Genomic DNA, 23,016 nt, shown 5'->3' on the forward strand with positions numbered 1-23,016 from the left:
ATGTCTATTATAGTCTGGAATAAGCAGATAGTTCTGGTGAACAGGCTTGGGCCCAGACAAGACTGGATTCGTCACTGTGAACACATCAACATCACAGTCCTTCCTGTGAGCACTTCCCAGACTGTACCAGGAAAATATACAAACCGACGACCAGCGCCTTCCATGCCCACAGAGCCATCACAGGACCAGAAAATAATCAAAGCAGGAATGGTGATGATTCCAAAAATACCCTCAATGAACTATCCACAATTAATTGCTTGTTGGTAATTTTCAAAGGACTTGTAATACTTAAGGAGCAACTTCCTACTGGGAGAATCTCCTCTTGAAAATCAGAAAACAAACAATAAGGAAAAGTCCTGCTATTGGTCCCTTCAAGGGATGTCTAGGGTATAAAAGCCTAAGGACTGAAACAGCTGTCAAAATCTCAGAAACTCCTGTCAACAGAACCCTCCCTACACATCCAACACCATGACCAACTCCTGTTGCTGCCAGCCTACCTGCTGTAGGACCACCTGCTGCAGGACCACCTGCTGGAGACCAAGCTGTGTGACCAGCTGCTGCCAGCCCTGCTGCCAGCCCAGCTGCTGTGGCTCCAGCTGCTGCCAGCCTTGCTGTCAAACCACCTGCTGTAGGACCTGCTTCCAACCAAGCTGTGTGAGCAGCTGCTACAGCACACCCTGCTGCCAGCCCAGCTGCTGTGTGTCCAGCTGCTGCCAGTCCTGCTGCCAGCCCAGATGCTGTGAGTCCAGCTGCTGCCAGCCCTGCTGCCAGCCCAGGTGCTGTGTCTCCAGCTGCTGCCAGCCCTGCTGCCAGCCCAGATGCTGTGAGTCCAGCTGCTGCCAGCCCAGGTGCTGTATCTCCAGCTGTTGCCAGCCCTGCTGCCAGCCCAGGTGCTGTGAGTCCAGCTGCTGCAAGCCCTGCTGCCAGCCCTTCTGCCTCAACCTGTGCTGCCAGCCAGCCTGCTCTGGACCTGTCACCTGCACCAGGACTTGCTACCAGCCTACAAGTGTCTGTGTGCCTGGATGCCTCTCCCAAGGCTGTGGGTCCAGCTGCTGTGGCTGTTGATCAACTTACCAGAGGCCCCCGAACAACACCCCTGCAAGATAGCCACAGGATATCACATTTACCATCACTCTTTGCTAATAATATGCACTTAAAAGCATGTGCATCTCACAGAACTCCCACTCACTTTCTTGTTAACAGATTTGTAACTTGATCATTGGATGCCATCCCATCCACTTTGATATCCTTCTTATCCATCTGACTGCTTTTAAACATCAACTGATCTTGACCTGTGTTTCTGATCTCAGCCTTTAGAAAGAGATAATTGCCTTTATTACTCAAGAAATTAAAAGTGAGAAAAGCAACTCATGATTATCTAATTAGACCCTCAGAATGAAAAAAAATATCTTTCATTATATTCCAAAAATGCTTATGTGATTTTATGATTCAATTTGTAACTTTTTTGTGATCTCTTCATATTGTCTTCCTAGCTTAAAAAAAAAAACCCACCTTGTCCATTAGTTATTCTAATAAATTCTGGAATATATTATGCTGTGTTTTGATTTTTATTATTTTGTTCTTCAAATTATGTTACATCATCTAAGTTGGAAACAGTTCCAAAGTTGGCATGCGGGTAGAATTTCATCATGTGTCCACAGTACATAAAAGAACAACATGATGAAAGATAGACCTATTTGTGTTCATGGTTTCAGTACAGGTTTGTTTGGCTTCCACTATTTCGGTAAAACAGCAAGGTGGCCAGAATAGTTGAGAAACTGTTTCTCCCACACAGGCAGGAAGCCAGAGCCAGAAAGTATGAGGGATCTCATATAACCTTCAAAGGCAAAGGCCCAGGTACCTACTTCCTCCACCCAGGTTCCACCTGCTCCAGTTTACTGAAAGTATGAAACAGTGCCATCATCTGAGGACCAAGCATTCAGTGTGTGAACCCATGGAGGGCATTTTATATTCAAGCAGTAACACTTGAGCAAACCCAAGACAAGCTGTAGGCTCAATTTTCTTAACAACTATATTGTATTATTAATTTATTAAATGAGCCTACCTCCCTTACAGCACGACTAACCCAAACTATAGGAAAAGGAGATTAAAGAACACAATAATGAAACTGTAAGGATATTAGTTCCGAGGACCGACTCTCCCTGAGTAGTCAGCAGGACCTCAGCAAACCAGCAATCCCATCAAAGTTGCTGCTGGAACCTGGAGCAACTGGAACCTGAAGCCTCAGCGGGAGTCCAAAGCCTTGAAGCTTTCCCTGGCGCAGTCCTCTCTAGGAGCTTCTCAAAGTGCAGGGATGAACAGCCACAACAATCCCAAGTCCTCTCTTTCTTTTCCAAGTCTCTTGTTTTGGGCATGTGTGTGTGTGTGTGTGTGTGTGTGTGTGTGTGTGTGTGTGTGTGTATACAGAAACACACACACACACACACACACACACACACACACACACACACACACACACTCCTCTCAGAGTCTCTACAAGGATGTTTTCAACCTAGTACATCCAAGCTCCCCAATGTAGTGGTTTGACTTCTAAAGAGATAAACGTCCTGCTCTCTCACTAGTCCGTTTCCTACCCCACACTTGGGATCAACACAAAAACATGTTTATCTCTCCTACACAAGTTAAGTGGCATATGTTATAGCAGGCAATTAGGGATAGACAGGATCAAACCAAGGGCCCAGGTAGTGAGATTTTGAGGTCAGGGAGTCACAGGTGCAGTGTTAGCATCAGGAACCCTAACACTGCAAGCTGGACACTGGGAAGATGTATACTTTGCCTTCTTCTCTGGCAACATCATTACCTCCTCTCATTTTTGGTTCACCTTCATTAACAGAGCTCTTCCCTACCCATTACTCATGTCTTGATCACCACCACCCACACTTTAAGACCTGCAGTGTTTTTAGATCCCCACTAAATGATGTGAGCTCAAGTCGGGCAAATGGTGAACGCATTTAAACACATATGATAAGCCAGGTGTTCCCGCCTCTGTCTTGAGACTTTGATGTGAATAGTCACCCTAGTAAAAGTTTGTTGATGTCATAGAAATGACCTTGCTTTTCTGGTCCTTATTCTTATATGGCCATGTGTATCACTGAGACAGAATGTCACTCACACTCACACAGAGATAATTGCCTCCAGGTCATGCTGTGTTAAGGAAATAGAAGGGTGACAAATCCCAAGATTGGACACAAAAATTAGGGATGCTACCAGCCTTTGATTCTCCATGGTCTATGAACCAGTTAAGGGGTTAAAAATATATCTGAACTGTGGGAGGGAAAGAACAGTCAACTGGGAAAAATGAAACCTTTGGTTCTGAGGTCAGTGAGGTTGTGAGGGGAGGAGACAACAGGAGAGGAGGCCCTAGGAGCAGTGGTAGCTGTGAGCATGGAGCTGAAAGAGAAAACAACAGGCATTCTGGGAGAAAGAAAAATGGAGAACTTAGTAATCTGTTGGCTGATGCTGCTACAGAAATGTGGGAACAATGAAAAGAAATATCTACCTTAGTGGGAAAAGATGCCATAGACACAAGATCTTCTCAGACACGTGCCAAAGATCCCCTGTAGACTCTTGCTAAAAATGTGTGTGTGTGTCTGTGTCTGTGTGTGTGTGTATGTGTGTGTATGAGAGAGAGAGAGAGAGAGAGAGAGAGAGAGAGAGAGAGAGAGAGAGAGAGAGAGAGAGATCTTAGCCCAGAAATTTATTTTTATTTTATGTAAAAAGAAAAGGAAGTCAAGGTCTGAGCATTGAGTGGTCTTTGATATAATCATTTTGCAGATGATCCTACCAGTAGGACCAGTAAACTTGACTCCAAGAGTAGTGAATCAGCCCAGACATGTTTTGGACCAACATCAATGAACATTCATTTGATATTCTCCTTCACCCAAGACTCAAACTTAACTTTAATTTGTTTTCCATTCCTCCTGAAACAATTTATAGTAAACTATGTAATCATTCAATGTACTGACTTTCTGTAACTCTCTCTTTAACACACAGTGTAGAAATTGAACACTTATGTTTTGCCTACATTTATCAATAAGTAAGTAGCTATCTCTAGGACAGCATAGACAGCTTAATTTTATGAACAATAACAGAGCCATTTGAAAGGTCATTATAGGAAATCATTCAAGTTGAGGCATAAGAGGATTAGAAATTCGTGTTCAATTTTGGTTACCCTTGCAAGGAACCACTAATTCAGAGACTTAAACAGAACAAAAGTATTATCTTCTAGTTCCAGAGATCAGAGGTCAAAATTCAGTATTATTGAGCTTGAATCCAAGTGTTGGTATTGCTATATTCTTTCTGTAAGCAAAGGTTGGCATTTTCAATCTTGCAGCACTACCCATAACCCTTGCACCATGACTTATATTATTTTTGCCCATGTTTTCCACCTCCATCTTCCTATCTCAGGAGCTGGGGTTAACATTGAACACTTACAAATAGTCCAGCAAAACTTCTCCCTCTGGAGATTCTTAATCACAGCTGCAAAATCCATTCTCCACCTTGCATGACATGCTCATAGATGAGGACCTGTCCACCTCTCAGGGATGATTATTCCTCTCACAAGAAAATGGTATGTTCAGGAGTAACTTACTCACAGTGTGGAGAAACTAAGAATAAAATGGTATAATGTGTTTATTTCTACTAAAATGACATATGTCAAAATATTCCCAGACAAATGAAGACGATTTTGAAGATACAGACATTAGAGCATCATATTTACAAGGCTATAGAGATTCACTGTCCCTGTTTACTTATTCACTATCCTTTCATGACTCAGAACTAGTTAGTGGAATGTGTGAAACGTTGATTGACAGCTCTCACATCCATGCTAACCCCATGGAGCCTGTGGAAGTCTCAAAGTCAGAGCCTGATAAGCCTCTCACACCTCCCACAGGCACCACAGAAACCTGAGCACGTCTAGAATTGGGTTTTGGATTTGAGGGTCCACCCCCTTCCTCCTGACACCGTAATGTCATTTGGTGTAATGATGGTGATTACATTATTAATTTCATTTACAGACCTTTATTTATGTTGTAATATTACCATGTTGTTTAATTCTTAATTTCTTTTTAAAAAAATCAGTAAATAGAATCAAATGAAATTGAATAATAAAATTATTATAAAAAGACACAATATAAAAAATTAATGACTTGGAATACCTACCAAATTGGAAGGTTTTATAACGGAAATTAAAACATTTGAGAAATTTAATGATAATGAAGACAGTAGATGTCATAACTGAGAGGATTTTTTAAAGACATTTTGAAAGAAATCAGTAGTCTTTAATTATTTATGCTACAAAGAAATCTTTAAAGAAACTGAATGTAGTATTCCAGTTTAAAAGTTGCAGAATGAGAGCTGGAGAGATGGCTCAGAGATTAAGAGCGCTGTCTGCTCTTCCAGAGGTCCTGAGTTCAATTCCCAGCAACCACATGGTGGCTCACAACCATCTATAATGAGATCTGGTGGCTTCCACTGGTGTGCAGATGTGCATACACACAGAGCACTGTATAAATATAAATAAATAAATAAATCTTTTTTTTTTTAAGTTGGAGAGTGAAACCAGATTAGGAAAAGCAGTTAGAGCTGTATGTTACGGAAGTAAATGATGAACTTAAAATGAAGGAAATCAACAAAATCAAAGTCTGGGCATTTTTAAATGAATTAAAGGAAATATACTTCAGATAATATTGGTCCAAGGAAGAGCATTTTGGGTAAGACTGTGACTGAAAGAAAACTGTCAATTCTATTTACAGCTTTTTAGACAATGTTCATCCTTCACTTACAAACATATAATGTATTAACTAAAGATAAAATTATCACAACAATTATATTCGAGACTGCAGACGTGAATCATGGGTTAAAAACATTGGGTACTCTTCTGCAGAGCCAAAAATACCCAGTCTATTCCAAAGGGACCCAATGCCTTCTTCAGGCCTTCACAGTCACTACACGAAAATGGTGCACAGACGTGCGTGCAGGAAAAAGACCCATATACACAACCAGAGAATGAATGGAAGTTCAGGAATATTTTTAAACCTAGAACCTAGAATAGTTAGGGAGATGGGTCTTCTAGATCGTGAAATGGGGAAAGGTCACCTGTGGTGAAGTGATCAGCTGTCTCTGAAGGTGAGCTGTGCCAGGTGTGATTATTTTAGCATGGATAAGAGGGTAACTGTGGCCCCTGCCATCATAGCAAAACCATGGCATCAGCCTAGGAGCTGATGAAGCAGAAAATGACTGTGGACACCGTGATGAGTGTTACTATTCAACTCTACAGGAGAATTAAAGTATTTCATCTGCAGGAAAATGGACAGACCTGGAGATTATAATGTTAAGAGAAATAGGGAAGAAAGTCAAATACCGCATGTCTTCTCCCAGATGCAGAACTAGACTACTTTGTGCCATGAAGAAAGAACGGGGAATTTTCCTGAGGCAGGGGACCACTGAGATGAGGGAGAATGAACAAGAAAGTGTTACAGGGAAGTGAATGTGATCAGGTCCTTTATATACATATATGAAAATATGGTAATTTTAACTATTTTAAAGTATTTGGGCAAATAAGAAATTCTAAATTAGTAGGAAGAGAATGGCATCTTTGCATGGAATAGAAGATAATATCTACCTAGTCGTTGGATGGCCAGTTTCCTCAATAAGAATAGAAAGGTCTATAAATGCCTCATAAAAAGTTGTTTGACCAGACAAAACTAAAATTGAGAGAGGGAAAGACAAGCTCCAGCACAGGAAAGGTCAGTGATGACGTGAACAAAGGCTACTTATTACCTAGGATATTTAAAGAACTCCAATGAAGAATTTCTAATAGACAATTCAGCAGAAACAAACTGCCTTACACATGAGAAACACAAACACCTGAAGACCATATGTAATTAAACTCACCAGTATTCAGAAATTCAAATGAAAATTATGAGATATATGATTGATAGACAGACAGATAGACAGACAGACAAAAACTCCGGAAACTCCACAGTGAAAACACCAGGTTTTAAAACATGAAGCACTGAGTGGTCCAGTGAGATGGGTAAGTGAGTGATAAGCTGAGTTGCGTCCATCCCTGGAACACACAGAGTGGAAGGGAAAACAGACTCAGGCAAATGGTTCTCTGATCTCCACATGTGCGCATGGACACACACACACATGTGCATGGACACACACACACAAACAAACAAACATGTAAGGCATAAAGCAATAACAACAGTAAATTATATGTAATAACTGCTAATGTTGACCCTGTGCTAACTTGGTAATCCAGAAACATCACCGTAAGAATATAAGAAGACATATTTACAGGACTGCACACTCAAGTAGACCAAGCTCAAGACAAAAATATTCATGACAGCATGAGTCACAAAAGCCCTAATTATAAATGTTGTCCTTCAATAACACAAGAATCAATAACTCAAAATATCACACAATAGGGGCTGGAGAGATGGCTCAGCAGCTAACAGCACTAGCTGATCTTACAGAGGACCTGGGTTCCAGCAAGCTCACAGAGGCTTTACAACGGTCTGTCACTTCGGTCCAAGGGGGTGGTGTCTTCTTGTATGTTCTGTAGTCACTGCAAACTTGGTGTGTGTACATAAATGAAGAAATATACTAACACACATTACAAATAAATACATTTTAAAACTATACCAAGCAGCAATCAATTGTATAAAAGAAAGGACAAACAAGTACAATATTCAACAAAGTAAGTAATTCTAACAAACATAACTTGGGGTGAGGAAAAAAGAAAACAAGCAAAATATATACTATGACATTTCAATTTGGATAAAAGTTCATAATTGCCAAAACTATGCTATTATGAGTCATCAGACTATTTGTCTTATAGGGGAGGAAAGGTAATGATGAGGAAAAACAGCGACTTCAGAGAAGATACTCTATTTACTGACATGAATGACAGTTTTGTAATATTTGGCTGACCTATGCATTAAAAAGCACACATTTCTCTGAAAGTATGACATCATTCTATTTCCTCTTAAAAATGCTATTTGTAGGGTTATAGGATTTTCTCGTTTTGTGAAGACTGTACCTGGGTTGCGATGTCCTACCTAAGCATACAGATTGATCTGCAAAGTAGGGTTAGAATATAAATTGTTGATCCTTGTGAATTCCCATGTTCATCTCCCACTAGTCTCAAGCTTTGGTCCAGATTCATATGCTCAAAGGACACATGCTTTCTTTGATAAAGCCCGTGTGACGGTGACGGTCTTCGTTGTAAATAAACATGTCTATTATAGTCTGGAATAAGCAGATAGTTCTGGTGAACAGGCTTGGGCCCAGACAAGACTGAATTCGTCACTGTGAACACATCAACATCACAGTCCTTCCCGCGAGCACTTCCCAGACTGTACCAGGAAAATATACAAACCGACGACCAGCGCCTTCCCATGCCCACAGAGCCATCACAGGACCAGAAAATAATCAAAGCAGGAATGGTGATGATTCCAAAAATACCCTCAATGAACTATCCACAATTAATTGCTTGTTGGTAATTTTCAAAGGACTTGTAATACTTAAGGAGCAACTTCCTACTGGGAGAATCTCCTCTTGAAAATCAGAAAACAAACAATAAGGAAAAGTCCTGCTATTGGTCCCTTCAAGGGATGTCTAGGGTATAAAAGCCTAAGGACTGAAACAGCTGTCAAAATCTCAGAAACTCCTGTCAACAGAACCCTCCCTACACACCCAACACCATGACCAACTCCTGTTGCTGCCAGCCTACCTGCTGTAGGACCACCTGCTGCAGGACCACCTGCTGGAGACCAAGCTGTGTGACCAGCTGCTGCCAGCCCTGCTGCCAGTCCAGCTGCTGTGGCTCCAGTTGCTGCCAGCCTTGCTGTCAAACCACCTGCTGTAGGACCTGCTTCCAACCAAGCTGTGTGAGCAGCTGCTGCAGCACACCCTGCTGCCAGCCCAGCTGCTGTGTGTCCAGCTGCTGCCAGCCCTGCTGCCAGCCCAGATGCTGTGAGTCCAGCTGCTGCCAGCCCAGGTGCTGTGTCTCCAGCTGCTGCCAGCCCTGCTGCCAGCCCAGGTGCTGTGAATCCAGGTGCTGCCAGCCTAGGTGCTGTATCTCCAGCTGTTGCCAGCCCTGCTGCCAGCCCAGGTGCTGTGAGTCCAGCTGCTGCAAGCCCTGCTGCCAGCCCTTCTGTCTCAACCTGTGCTGCCAGCCAGCCTGCTCTGGACCTGTCACCTGCACCAGGACTTGCTACCAGCCCACAAGTGTCTGTGTGCCTGGATGTCTCTCCCAAGGCTGCTGTGGGCCCTGCGGCTGTTGATGAAACCACTACTGAAATAGAATAAGCTATTCTGAACTTCAGGAGTTTACTTCATGCCAAGCTCTCTGCCTATATTACACACACAATCATCAGATTACCAGTCCCCCTGTTAACAGATCTGTGCAGAGCTTTCTGACTGACTGCCATCCTACCCATTTTGATGTTGTCTTCATTTCTCTGCCTGTCGCCATCATCTGTTATGAAATGGATTCATAGTTTCAGTATTGACGAAGGCCACTGCCTTAATAAGTTTATATATATCACAGCCATCATGTTACATCTTTGCAGTGATAAATACCCATCATTATATTTCAATGTGTTCACATGTTTTATGGCTCACCTATGAGTCATCATGACAAATTTATGGTCTCCCCCAACTAACAAAACACTCCCTATTGCTATTCTAATAAAGATTTCTTTATTCTACCTCTCTTTTTATGTTTGATTCTTTTTCTTCAATTGATTTGATTTTCACATGCTTTCTGATCTAAGTCATATCATTCATTGCATTTAATTCAGTGCACTAATCAAAATTTCTTTGTGGTCAATAAAAATACATGAAAGAACAACTTAATGAGTGAGAGACTTCTTCTAGCTCATGGCTTCAGGGGGCTCATGCTTGGATGAAAATCATGGTGCAAGAGTGTGTAGGGACAGTCATCAAAGTGCGGAAAAGAAGTGGTTATAGGTTTTTGTCCCTAAAGGGAGCATCTATAGACCTCTCCTACTCCCTGTAAAGGGTCAGGGAGCATCATGGTAGAAAGAATTTAAGACCTGGAGGATGTGGACGAGCACTGTAAACACTAAACACTGTACTCTGCACATGATGTGGCCATTGCTCTCATGAACTCACGGTAGTTGTGGTTACCGGCAAAGTGTGAGTGACCGTGACAGATGCTACACCAGGTACCTAGGGGTGGATAGAATCAGGTCCAGGTCCCAGGTGTCTGATTCTAGAGCTAACATAGTCACAGGTGTGACTGAGTTTAAGTAGCTCTGGCACAGGAGCTTAAGAGCTGTGAATATGTGTGCTTCCCGTTCTTCTCTGGCAAGGGAGCTACCAATTCTTTTTTTTTTTTTTTTCAATCATCTTTATTAACAAAGTTCTTCTCAATTCATAGCTCACACCTTGGTCACCATCAGCCACTTGATACCAGCAATGATTTTAAGAATTCTACTGAAATGTTGTGAACTCTATTGTCTGAGCTTCTGTCCAGCAACAGGTTGACCCCCTTTAAACCTGTGCCTGCTACTGACCTGGGACTTTAATGTGAATAGTTAACACTAGAAATGAAATGTCATGGAATTGTCATTCGTTATGCTCTCACACTCCTTGTCACCGGTAGCAAATAGCCATATAGGAATAAATTGTGCCCTGTGAAACAGACTAAATTTCCCCGCCCCCTGCACTCAGACACAGAGAGATGATTTGTTTCTAGGGTCAAAACATTATTAAGGGAATAAAGGAGTGACAAATCCCAGAGCTCAAGGTCATGCTACTAGCCTTTGAGTCTGTCTGATCCCTGGGACACCTAAAGGACCAAAATGACTTCCTGAGTTTAGGGAGAAAAAAAAAAACAAATTAGCCGAGGGAAATGAAAGCCTGAGTTCTGGTAGCAGAGTGTTAACGGGGGGGGGGGGGGGGGGGGGGCCTAGAAGCCGCACTATACATAAATGTGGACATGGAGGAGGAAGCCCCAGACCCTCCATGAGCAATAGAGAACTTGGTAATGTGGTGTTTGGTGATGCTACAGGAAAGGGTGAATAATGAAAAGAAATGAATAAGTGAACATCCAGGTTTACCTCCCTAAGAACAACGCAACTGCCTACACAACACCAAACGGGTTTGCAGCGCAGGAGATGTGGGGGTCTTCTCTGATATATACCAGGAGAGTCCCAACAGTCTGCATGTAACAGACCTTCAGAGAGGCACATCATAGCTCAAGGTTTATTTGATTTTTATTTTTGTTTAAGGGCAATAGATTTTTATTTTTGTTTAAGGAGCTCACTGGACTGAATTTCATTTCTTTTTTTTTAATTTATTTATTCACTTTACATGCTGATCATAGCCCCCTCCTCTCCTCTCCTCCTGGTTCCACCCTCCGTCTTTTCCCTATCCCCTATCCCCTACTTCTTAGAAAAGGGGAGCCCCCCCACCAACCCACTCTAGCCCATTAAGTCACATCAGGGTTGGGTACATCCTCTTCCCCTGTGGCCTAGCAAGGCAGCCTCACCAAGGGGAAATGATCAAAAAGCAAGCAACAGAGTCCATGTCAGAGACAGCTCTGCTCCGCTTAGCAGAGAAATCACATGAAGCCCCAACTGCCCATTGGCTACATCTATGTAGGAAGCCTAGGCTCTATCCATGCATGGTCCTTGGTTGGTGCTTCAGTCTCCACAGTCCCTTTGGGCCCTAGTTAGTTGGCTCTGTTGGTCTTCTTGAGGAGCTTCTGCCCCCTCCAGGTTCTTCTATCCTTCCCCCCCCCCCACTTTTCTACAAGAACCTGAGACCTACCTCATGGGAGAGAGCCAACCCCTGACACTATTAACAATACTCTGCTATGCTTACAGACAGGAACCTAGCATAGCTATCTTCTGAGAGGTTTGACCCAGAAGAAGATTGAAATAGATGCTGAGACTCATAGCCAAACACGGAGCAAAGCACAGGAGTCTTAAATTTCGTTTCTTATATATGGATTCAGTGATACCTCTTATAGAAATGGAGAACTTGAAGCCCAAAGGATAATCACACACAGGTTTTTTTGGCTAAACTCTATTAACACAAATGTCCTTCTTGGCTCTGGGTAGGAACTCTGGTGTTGGATGTGGAATCCCCGTTCACTTTATCTCTTGGGTTGCCCGGGCTGATGGCTCAGGCAACTGATCAAGATTGAAAGAAGAAAAGGAGGAGGGAGCCCAGAGGAACAAAGGTTGATAAGGCCTAAAGAGTAACAGGGTCTAAAAGTTACAAGAATATATGTGTTTTCAACCAAGACTGATGTGGTCACACATTTTCCAGCTATCTCTTAGTGCATAGTGAGTTCAGGACAATAAAAATTGTATCGTCTTTCACTCTAAGAAACAAAGTAAATTTAAAATGACAGCATATAATGCTATAAAGCAACAAGGTATAAGGAATTATAACAGAACAGTTTGTACATTTGGACATTAAGGTCTGCACTTAATTTAGACAGGTCTAGGTAGCTCCATTCTATTTCTGGTTCATGTAAAGTTTAAACAAACTTGCCTATCTATATCTATGGTACATATCAGGATTCATGGTGCCATCTGGAGTTTAGGGGACAAATCTGCTTCAAGGCTGTCCTTTAGTGAGGCATCTGGAGGTCCACAGAGGTATTTATTGCAGCCATAAACGTTCTAAAATTGTTTTAGAAGATCGAAAGCCTGAGATCCATGGAGCTGGGAGAAGCCTCAGATTGTGGGAGCCATGCGACTAAAGAGCAATAATGAAACTAGGTTTCATCCCCCGTGGTGGAGAGGAGGCTTTGATGACAGAGGCGGTCGAGGAGGAGGACTAGGAGGCTGAGGAGGCCCAGGAGGTTTTGGTGGTGATCCAAGTTGGAGTGGAGGTGGTGGCTTCAGGGGCTGAGGATGCAGAGCAGGTGAAGTCTTCCAGTCTTGGGGCAATGGGGGAGGGGGGAAGCGGAGGCCAGGGAAGCAAAAGAAGAAACCAGTAAGGGAAGAATGTGATGGTGGAACCACATTGGCATGAAGGCGTCTTTATCTGTCACAGAAAGGAGGATGCTCTTCTCACAAAGAATCTGGACCCTGGAGAATCTGTGTATGGAGAGAGCAGAGTCTTATCTCAGAGGTAGATGACAAAATTGAGTACTGAGCCTGGAACCCCTTCCTCTCCAATCTGGCTGCAGCAATCCTCGGTGGCATAGACCACCAGACCCACATCAAGCCAGGTGCCAGGGTGGTTTACCTTAGTGCAGCCTCAGGCACCACCGTGTCCCATGTCTTGGATATCATCATCCCGGATGGTCTGGTTTATGGAGTTGAGTTCTCCCAAGTTCTCCCACCGCTCTGGCTGTGACCTCATCAACTTGGCCAAGAAGAGGACCAACGTTATCCCTGTGATGGAAGAGGCTCAGCCCCCACACAAATGCCGCATGCTTATCGAAATGGTGGATGTGATCTTCGCCGACATAGCCCAGCTAGACGAAACCCGGATTGTGGTCCTGAATGGCCACACCTTCCTGCACAATGGAGGACACTTTGTGATTTCCACTAAGGCCAACTGCACTGACTCCGCAGCCTCCGCAGAAGCTGTGTTTGCATCTGAAGTAAAGAAGACAGCTAGAAAACAGGAAGTCCCAGGAACAGTTGACATTAGAGCCCTATGAGCGAGACCACACTATGGTTGTAGGTGTGTTCAGGCCACCTCCCAGGGCAAAGAACTGAAACTCAGAGCTGTCTAGAATTTGGGGGAGGGGTGTGTTGCTGCTGTTGCACGTGTAGTTTTTGTTTTATTTTCTGTTTTTGTTTTGTTTTTTGTTTTATTTTCTATTAAAAGACTCATCTGTCAAAAAAAAAAAAACAAATCAGGAATTCCACAGTCAGGGATTAATTCATCTGAACAGTAGTACATCTTCAATAAGATCCCATAGGAAGTTTGTTCAATCAGAGCTGGTCAATACTCAGAAAGGTACGGTTCATGCCAATGCCAGATTTTAGAGAGATGCAGCAGTGTACAACAGATGGGCTTGTCAGGAGGTTGGAAGCAATTCTGAGGTGCATCACAGTACAGACCTTGCAAAATACTGGATCCATTCCAGAGATCTCTCATGCCTACTGAACTTCCCCAAATCAATGGGTCTTGACATCATGGCAGAGGCTGAAAGCAATTCTGGGTGTGTGTCATGGTACAGACCTTTCAAAATAACAGATCACCTCCTAGAAAGCCCACAGGCTTAATGAGCTCCTTTAACAGGATGGCTCTTGGCACACAAACCTAACCCCTTTGTTGTACGTTTCCACTAAAAGCTGTGTTCCCTTTTAATGACGTCTTCAGTCAGCTTATAGAAAACAACATTAAGCATCAAATGGTCTTTGAAATTTTTCCTTTTACCACACCTAAAGATTGCACTCTTAGATTTTAAGTGCATTCCTTCAAAGAGAAAGTACTTTCGGATTCTAAGTGCTGACTATGAATGAAATGAAATAAGATAGCTTAACTTCAAGAATTCATTGGGAGCCATTAAAAAAGTCATAAAGGAAAAGAATTAAAGCCAAGTTTGGCCACAGTGGGACTGGAAATATACATTTGCTTCCTTTTCCTCTTTTACTGAATCACCACCAACTTCAGAGCTGAGACAGCACAAGCAGTGTTATCTTCCAGTGGTGAGGTCTGAAGCCAAACGCGGTCTCACTGGGATCAAATCCAGGAGTTGGTATGGCTGTATTCTGTCCCCCAGCAATGGAGGAAATCCATCTCGCGGAGTTTTTCAGCTTTTAGAGCTGCTCATATCCCTTGGATGATGACCCTGTGTTTTTCACCTTCATGTCTTTGAAGGTACTCTTTTTGCACTGGACATAAGAGCAGCCTTTTCCTCTTGAGATTCCTAACTAGAAAACATGGTCAAAAAATATGTGACAGAATTGCCAGGAATTGTCTATATGAAGCCCAGCACTGTGCACGACAAATGTATGGCAAAAAAGATGAGAAAACATTAAGAGAGGAACAAGGCAGGCTACGGAGTAGGCCACTGGTAAGTCATGAAACCAACAAAGGCTTCATTGGAGAAATAAGGAAAAAACTGACAATTTGGAAAACAGCTTATGACATGATTAGCACCACATAAAAGAGAACTGTGACTGTCCAATGAGTGCATGGGAAGTCAACTCATTCATCCTGAGGGAAAATCTAATTAAGCCTGTAATGAGAAAGTACTAAATAGCTACCCTGTTAGTCACTGTTTCATCACGGTAACAAAAAATAAGGTAAACAACTTAAAAGAAAATGTCTATTTTAGATAGTAGTTCCTGAAATTTACGTTCACAATCACGTTGCCTTCTTGCTTTTAGGCTCATGATTAAAGCACTAGATCATGGCAGAAACATGGGAGAAATGAAAGGTGATTGTCTCGTGGTCACCAAGAAATAAAGACACAGAGACAAGAGAGCCAAGTCTCAATATATATCCTAAGCACATGCTCCCAATGGTGTTTTCCTCCAACTAGATCACAGGCCAAAACTTTTCGTCACTTCTTAGCAATTCCATCAGCTGGGGACCAAGCCTTCGATACATGGGCTCTGAATGGACATTTAAGAACCAAACAATAACAGATACATGATAAAATGGCTAAAAGTCCAGGCTGGAAAACATCAATCAATTATATATTGTATATATTGTTGCCACCTTAAAGGTGTGCATGTGTGTTTGTGTGTGTATGGGTGCACACATGTACAGCTGCGGATGCATGTGTGTACACATGCATGTCAGAGAGCCGCTCACTGTATTTTGAGCTGGTCTCACATTGGTCTCAAACTTGTTCATTAGGCTGGCTGGCCAGAAAGCCCCAGAGAACTGCTTGTAGTCTCCCATGTGCTGCTGGGATAACAATCATATGCCACTTTGCTTTGCATTTTCTATGTGGGTTCTGGGGGTCAAACTCAAGTTCCCATGCTTGCTTACATGGCAAGAACTTTGCCAACTGATCTAGCTGCCCAACCCATGTAGCTGATTTTTTTTTAAACAATTGGAAGCAGTATGTTAATGTTAATTATATCCACAATTTGGAAGCCAGAATTTTCCCTCAAAGAATACACCTGCAGACATCTACAAACTTGTAGAATAAGAAACAGACAAATCATCATAAGGGTATGAATCTCAGAGTCTTGATAAAAAGAAAATGCCCATCATGGACACAGTGAGTTAAGATATTAAGGTCTTTTCATGTGAACATTAATAGGTGGTAGCCTTATCACCCAACTATATGAAATGACTGAGCAAAATGAACAGAAGTGACTGATGGATCCAACAAAGTCATAAAGGATCACAAATAAAATTTTGAGGAAAGGAAAATAAACCATATGCGTTATATGATCTCATTTTTAATAAAACTCAAAAAGCGACACACTGTAATAGCAAAAACCACACGCAAGTTGCCTTAGGCAGCAGATTAAAGATAGCAATTATAAAATCAAGGACAGCTACCAGATGCGCACACGCTGTCACCTGACATGAAAGACGGACACACTGCTTCCCATATCATAGCTGGTCGTCTCTGAATGCGTACTATCACACAATTTATTTTAAAAAATGAAGGTGTCGTCGTTGGCCTTTAATTGCCTCATTTTCATGCTGGTAAACAGGGTTACGACCTAAGTCGGCCAATGCCCTCTGAGCCCGCACGTCTTCCTTCTTACTCTGTGTGCTGGCTTTGATGCCCATGGGCGCCTTTGAAAAGTGACAGCAGCCACCTTCTTGCCATGGATTATCTAATGAACTTGGTGCAGCATGAGCAATGTTGGCTGCGTATAGGGATGTGGTGTGGTGTATAGTAAGCAAACATCTTCGGGAAACCGTTCAGGCTTGTGCGTGGCTTCATTTAATCCCTAGGAATGCGGTGCTCCCTACAAACACACCCCAGTCTACACAAAGCCAAAGGAAAGCCAAAAACAAATGAAGAAAGATGTGCCCCAGCCCCTCCTGTTGCCACAACGACTATCATCTGAGCACATGGTGATCAGAGCAGGAACGATGCCAATGAAGACATCTAGAATTTTCCTTCCTTGAATTATCCACCATTAACTGCTTACATCATGATTTCAAAAGACTTTTAAAGCTCAAGGAGCACTTCCTTCTGTGAGAATTTCCTCTTTGAAAACAAGAAAACAAACAATAAGGAAAATCCCAGCTATTGGTCCCTTCATGGGATGTCCAGGGTATAAAAAGCCCCAGGTCTGAAACAGCTGTCAGAATCTTAGAAACACCTGTCAACAGAACCCTCCATCCACATCCAACACCATGACCAACTCCTGCTGCTCCCCTTGCTGCCAGCCTACCTGCTGCAGGACCACCTGCTGCAGGACCACCTGCTGGAGACCAAGCTGTGTGTCCAGCTGCTGTCAGCCCTGCTGCCAGCCCAGCTGCTGTGGCTCCAGCTGCTGCCAGCCTTGCTGTCAAACCACCTGCTGTAGGACCTGCTTCCAACCAAGCTGTGTGAGCAGCTGCTGCAGCACACCCTGCTGCCAGCCCAGCTGCTGTGTGTCCAGCTGCTGCCAGTCCTGCTGCCAGCCCAGATGCTGTGAGTCCAGCTGCTGCCAGCCCAGGTGCTGTATCTCCAGCTGCTGCCAGCCCTGCTGCCAGCCCAGGTGCTGCGAATCCAGCTGCTGCCAGCCCAGGTGTTGTATCTCCAGCTGCTGCCAACCCTGCTGCCGGCCCAGGTGTTGTGAGTCCAGCTGCTGCAAGCCCTGCTGCCAGCCCTTCTGCCTCAACCTGTGCTGCCAGCCTGCCTGCTCTGGACCTGTCACCTGCACCAGGACTTGCTACCAGCCCACAAGTGTCTGTGTGCCTGGATGCCTCTCCCAAGGCTGTGGGTCCTGCTGCTCCCAACCTTGCTGTTGATGACTCTATCTTCTGTCACATGCTGCCTTGCTATCATCTAACCAAAATCCTCCAACAAAATTCACCCTGTATGCTTTGCCATCATTAACTATCTACGGGTTGTCTTCTCGGGGGTGTCTGCTCTTTCCACTCAGTGCTCAACCTTCTGATCCATTTAATCTTCTCTTGGCCTTGAGTTATATTCTCAGATTCAGAAAAGAATCTTCCTTCTTTCTCTCCAAGCAATGTAAGCAAAGCAAGCCTCTGTTCTTCTTTCTTAACCCTCCTCAGCAAATAATTCGTTTCATTCCCCAGTGACCTCCTATGTTTTTCACTATTGGTCTTGCTTTAAATTTTCTTCTTCATTACATGTGCTCTGAATAAATCTGAATTTGTTTTCTGGAAAACGTCTGGATGATGCTTCATCTTTTCCTGGGATTCCTATTTGCTCTGATAGCATTTCCTTCACAAAAGCTTATATTCTAAATGCCTTCCTCTTCCATCATCAATACACAGACCCACAGTCACCTCTTAGTGTGGTTAGAACCAACAAAAGTTCTTTATTCAGTGCCACCTGGGACAACACGTGGGTCTTGTTTTACCTCAAGGTACTATCACTTACATCTTCATCTAAGTAGAAATAACTAAGCACTGGGAAGATGTGGCTGTCGCTGGCCTCTACCGCAGGGCAAAGCTCCACACTTGCATGCCTAGGGCACATTGCAAACCACAGGAAAGTGGAGGATGGCCACGCTAACCACAGTAGCTAAGTTAGATGTTCAACAGCAAGGCATGGGTAAGGACAATGTGGCTTATCTCCATACTGGAAATTTTCAGTCATAAAGAAAAATGAAGTTATGTTATTCTGGGGAAAAGTGGATACAAGCAGAGACAATTGTATTAAGTGAACTAAGCCAGGGTCCGAGAAAAATTTTTCTTATTTTTTTTTTATTTGTGGCTCTAGATTTTATATGGCCTCTCCCAAGGCTGTGGGTCTTGCTGCTCCCAACCTTGCTGTTGATGACTCTATCTTCTGTCACATGCTGCCTTGCTATCATCTAATCAAAATCCTCCAACAAAATCCACCCTGTATGCTTTGCCATCATTAACTATCTACGGGTTGTCTTATTGGGGGTGTCTGCTCTTTCCACTTAGTGCTCAACCTTCTGATCCATTTAATTTTCTCTTGGCCTTGAGTTATATTCTCAGATTCAGAAAAGATTTTATAAAGTCATCAATGTATATATTACATGAAAGTAGAAGTGAATCACTGCCATTTGCTTAAACCAATAGAATTTCTAACTGTATTCTAAGTATTCATATTTATATCCATGGATAAGTACAGATCTCACCACTTATCAAGAAGCTTCTTTGTTTGAAGACATGCTATTACATATCTCCATGATTGGTCAAAATTCAAAGACTAAGTGGCCATAGGGAGGTCTAGAGTTGTACTCAGCACCAGTTGGTATATGTCCAATACAATCCCTACACCTTGGGTCCAGAGAACATGATAGAAGAAGGGGCAGGATGCCTGCTGTTTTAATGCCTTCTAGATATGATAGGCATGATGCACCCATGAAACCTCAACAGTATGGTTGCCAAAACAAGGCCAGTCTGCTGACAACTCTAGTTGACATGCTTACATGCATGGGGCAACTCTCACAGGGCCCTGCAGAGCTACAGGTAAATGGCTGCCGAGAAACAAGAACTCTGTTCTCTCCAGGGATGAATCCCCTGTTGGGTTATACAACACACAGCAGTTAGGCCTAAACACAAGTACATACAAGTACCAGTCAATGGTGGATGAACTATATGTGCATGTGGGTTTGTGTGTGCATGCACATGCAAGTGTGCTAAGTATAGAAGAAGTAACAAATTTGAGAGATAGAAGGAGAGGACACGGAGGAGTTTGAGAGTGGGGAAGGTAGAAATGATGTAAATATGATACTTATGTATGGAATTCTCAAAATATTTTTAAAGAAAGCATAAGTAAAATTTTCTAGAGGAATAACGGGGGGCTGGTAGTGGAAGGGAAGGTGAAGGGACTGGAGCATAGGTGAATACATTTATTACACAAGCATACTTACAGGACTTTTAAATAAAAAGTTAAAGTAAGATAAAATAAGACAGAAGCTGTGTGGCATTAGAAGCCATTATTGGGTATAAAGAGGACTGTCCAAGAGGGGAATGTGGGTAGATTATTAAAAAAATAAACATAGCAGAGCACAAAATAAAAGCTTCAGGACACTTTTGGGCTCCAGCTCACATAGGATCTAACTCTAAAGTATCAAGTATGAGGATAAGGAGGTGGTGCAGGTCCTCAGAACCCACGTACAAAGCTTGGTGTATAAGTGTGCACCTGTAATCCCAGTGTAGGCAAGGGGTCAGGAAGACCCTCACACTCACTGGCCAGCCCCCCTCAAGCAGTTAGTGAGCTCCAGCAAGAGACCCGCTCTCAACAACTAAGGTAGAAAAGCTATAAGGAAGAGATGCAGCCTCAACGTCCAGCCTCTACATACACAGCCTATCTCCTACACACACACACACACACACACACACACACACACACACACACACACACACACCACATTCAAACAACAGGATGAACGTATGCAGTCATAGCACCAGCTCCAGATGGGAAAGCAGTTCCAAGAGATAAGGATGAAACGAAAGTGACTTTTCAACAAGAGATGGGAGTAGATGAGGTACCAAGCAGGAGAAGGAACTCCTCGACAACGCCATTCAGTGTCTGTACCACAGGTGAGCCCAACAAGGAAAAGGTATGCCAGGTGCATGGGAAATAGATGCTCCCTGAAACGATCTTAATGGAGATGCAAAAAAAAATGTATTGAAATAATGGGTCCCTGCATGAGACCTGTAAGTAGAAGTAACTCAACGCTAGCTGAGAAAGCTCCTAGCAGATGTCAAGAGAGATTAAGGTCAGTTTTCAGTTTCTGTGGATGAATTCTAACAGAGTACTCAAACAGAATCTCCATGAGCTCCTCAAGCACCTCTGATCAACCAGTACAATCCATTAGTTGATTGGTTGCCATTCCCTCAAGAAGCCCACAAGCATATAAACCATGCGTCGTCTTCGAAGGTTCACATAGAGTAGCGTAAAACTGCTGACTATTTACCCAAGAATAAAAGGGAAAGTACTTTCCTGAAGCCTCTAAATTGAATTGTTTTCTTTCTACAAATCGGCCAGGGCTTGAAAATGCTTCTGGCAAATTCAGAAACCTGATCTTGCTTAAATGGAAGAGAAAATGGCCTCCTTCGGGGACATGTAAAATGTATTATCTCCATAAGCCAAAAACATATATGCATTCATCACAATTATAAATAGAAAAACTGAAATTCTCATGCCATCTTAACAAGCCATGAATCTCAAAAGGAAGCCAAATAACTAAGGTCACTTCTTGAATAAAAAAAAAAAAAAAAAAAAACAGGCGAGCGTAGCAGCGTGTCTCCTGGGGTCTCTCGAATTCATGCTGAAATCCGTGGCTCGTCTGAAGATCTAGATGACTCAGAACAACCCCATTCCCTGTACTGCAGGTGGAGAGGCACTGTAGGGGCTTGTATCTCTGTCTTCCTTTCATCAAAACTACCATAGTTCACCACTCCTCACTCCTCTAAGAGGTATGTATTGTTTTTTTTACAAATTGCCAACTAAGCCAGAATGAATTTTGCTGGCCTCAGCGCTATTTCTTTAAAATGTGCCCTTGCCCATTTTGTGTTGCTCTAATAAAACATCCGAGACCAGACAGTTTATAAAGGAAAGAGGTTTCAGGTGTCTGAAAAGTCCAAACAACATCAGAAGCTGCATCTCATGAAGACTCCTTGGCTATCATAACATGGCAGAGAAGCCCAGGGAGAGGACGCACTGGTCACCTAATGAAAAAAGAATCAAGAAACTGGGCTGACAAGAATTAAACTTGTTTTATGATAACCTGTTCCCTCAGGAGCTGGTTCAGCCCCACAAAACACACCCAGTTCCTGGAACCCATATCAATCCATTCATGAGGGACAAACCCCACAATCTAATTATCATCCACAAGACCCACTTCTTAAAGGCCCATTGCTTCAGTACTGCCAACCAGGGACCAAGCTGCCAGCACATAAACTTTGGAGAGACAAACCAAGCCCCATACCCAAGCCACAGAGTGTTGTTCCATGCTTCTGCAATGTCTAATTGAATAATTGCTGCCCACATTCCACACTGGCTAATAACCCTGTTAGTGTGTGGTTTGAGCAGGAAAAGTGCTTTAGAAAAATCAATATAAAGAGCCACATCAAGGCCCAACTGAATCACAGGCGACTGAGGAAACTTGACAGATTGAGAACTAATTTTACTGGAGAGTGTGAAAGAAATATAGAGCAGGAAGTTAAATTCTGCAGTTGGAAAGTACTATAACCGAAACAGCATAAAAGTCAGTTAAACTCAGTGCCGCAGACAGGTAACCACAACCACATTAAATTGTCCTCAGAAATACAAGAGGAAGTGAAGATGTGGACATTGATATTTGTTTTTAAAAACAGTTGTTGTTGTTGTTGTTAAATCAATAATAATATCATCCCACAACATAAAGAAAAAAAATGCTATAAATTTTGACATTTTAGAGTTACACTAACTTACACAATAAGGGAGGGAAATTAGCTAGTCTCATACGGCAAATGCACAACACAGACATCAAGCATTTATAATTGTGAAGTGTTAAGTTGCCTCTGCTGTACAAAAAATATACAAATATATCCATTGTTTCTACTATAGTCAAAACAGATTATTTAAACTCCTCCCAAAAACCCTTGCTGGTAAACCATAAAAATAGTAAAGGGATTTGGATGCAAAACAATATACATACATGAATTGTTCTCCCACATTTCAGGTAGCTAAGAATTAAAATTGTAGTATACATATTGGCCCAAAAGATAAAATACCCAATAGTAACCATCCAAGACCTCTAGACACATAAAATTGACTACAGAATTTCTTTAAAGAGTTATTTTTATCTTTAATGTGTCTATGCATGTATGTGCCACACATGTGTTAAAGGCAAACATGGTATGTACTCACTTATAAGTGGACATTGGCAGTTAAGTAAAGGATAATCATACTGCAAT

The 23,016-nt window shown here is 42.7% G+C and overlaps 1 protein-coding gene and 1 pseudogene across 4 annotated transcripts; both read left to right on the plus strand.

The window, feature by feature from the left end:
• The first annotated feature begins 453 nt into the window (after positions 1-453).
• On the plus strand, positions 454-18,015 carry LOC127200371 (keratin-associated protein 4-9-like). 4 transcript variants are annotated; one of them, XM_051158569.1, is made up of 3 exons: positions 454-890; positions 17,589-17,660; positions 17,733-18,015. In XM_051158569.1, the coding sequence occupies exons 1-3, from the start codon at positions 469-471 to the stop codon at positions 17,911-17,913; spliced, it is 675 nt and encodes a 224-aa protein (XP_051014526.1). In that variant the 5' UTR covers positions 454-468; the 3' UTR covers positions 17,914-18,015. The 4 variants fall into 4 exon arrangements, with proteins under 4 accessions (XP_051014526.1, XP_051014527.1, XP_051014528.1 ...); XM_051158571.1 differs by lacking the exon at positions 454-890 and adding an exon at positions 8,736-9,031 and having other exon boundaries at positions 17,619-17,660; XM_051158570.1 differs by lacking the exon at positions 17,589-17,660.
• LOC127200370 (rRNA 2'-O-methyltransferase fibrillarin-like) lies at positions 12,785-13,745 on the plus strand (annotated as a pseudogene).
• Positions 18,016-23,016: the final 5,001 nt, after the last annotated feature.

This window comes from Acomys russatus, chromosome 16, assembly GCF_903995435.1.
Source record: "Acomys russatus chromosome 16, mAcoRus1.1, whole genome shotgun sequence".
NCBI classification, from domain to species: domain Eukaryota; kingdom Metazoa; phylum Chordata; class Mammalia; order Rodentia; family Muridae; genus Acomys; species Acomys russatus.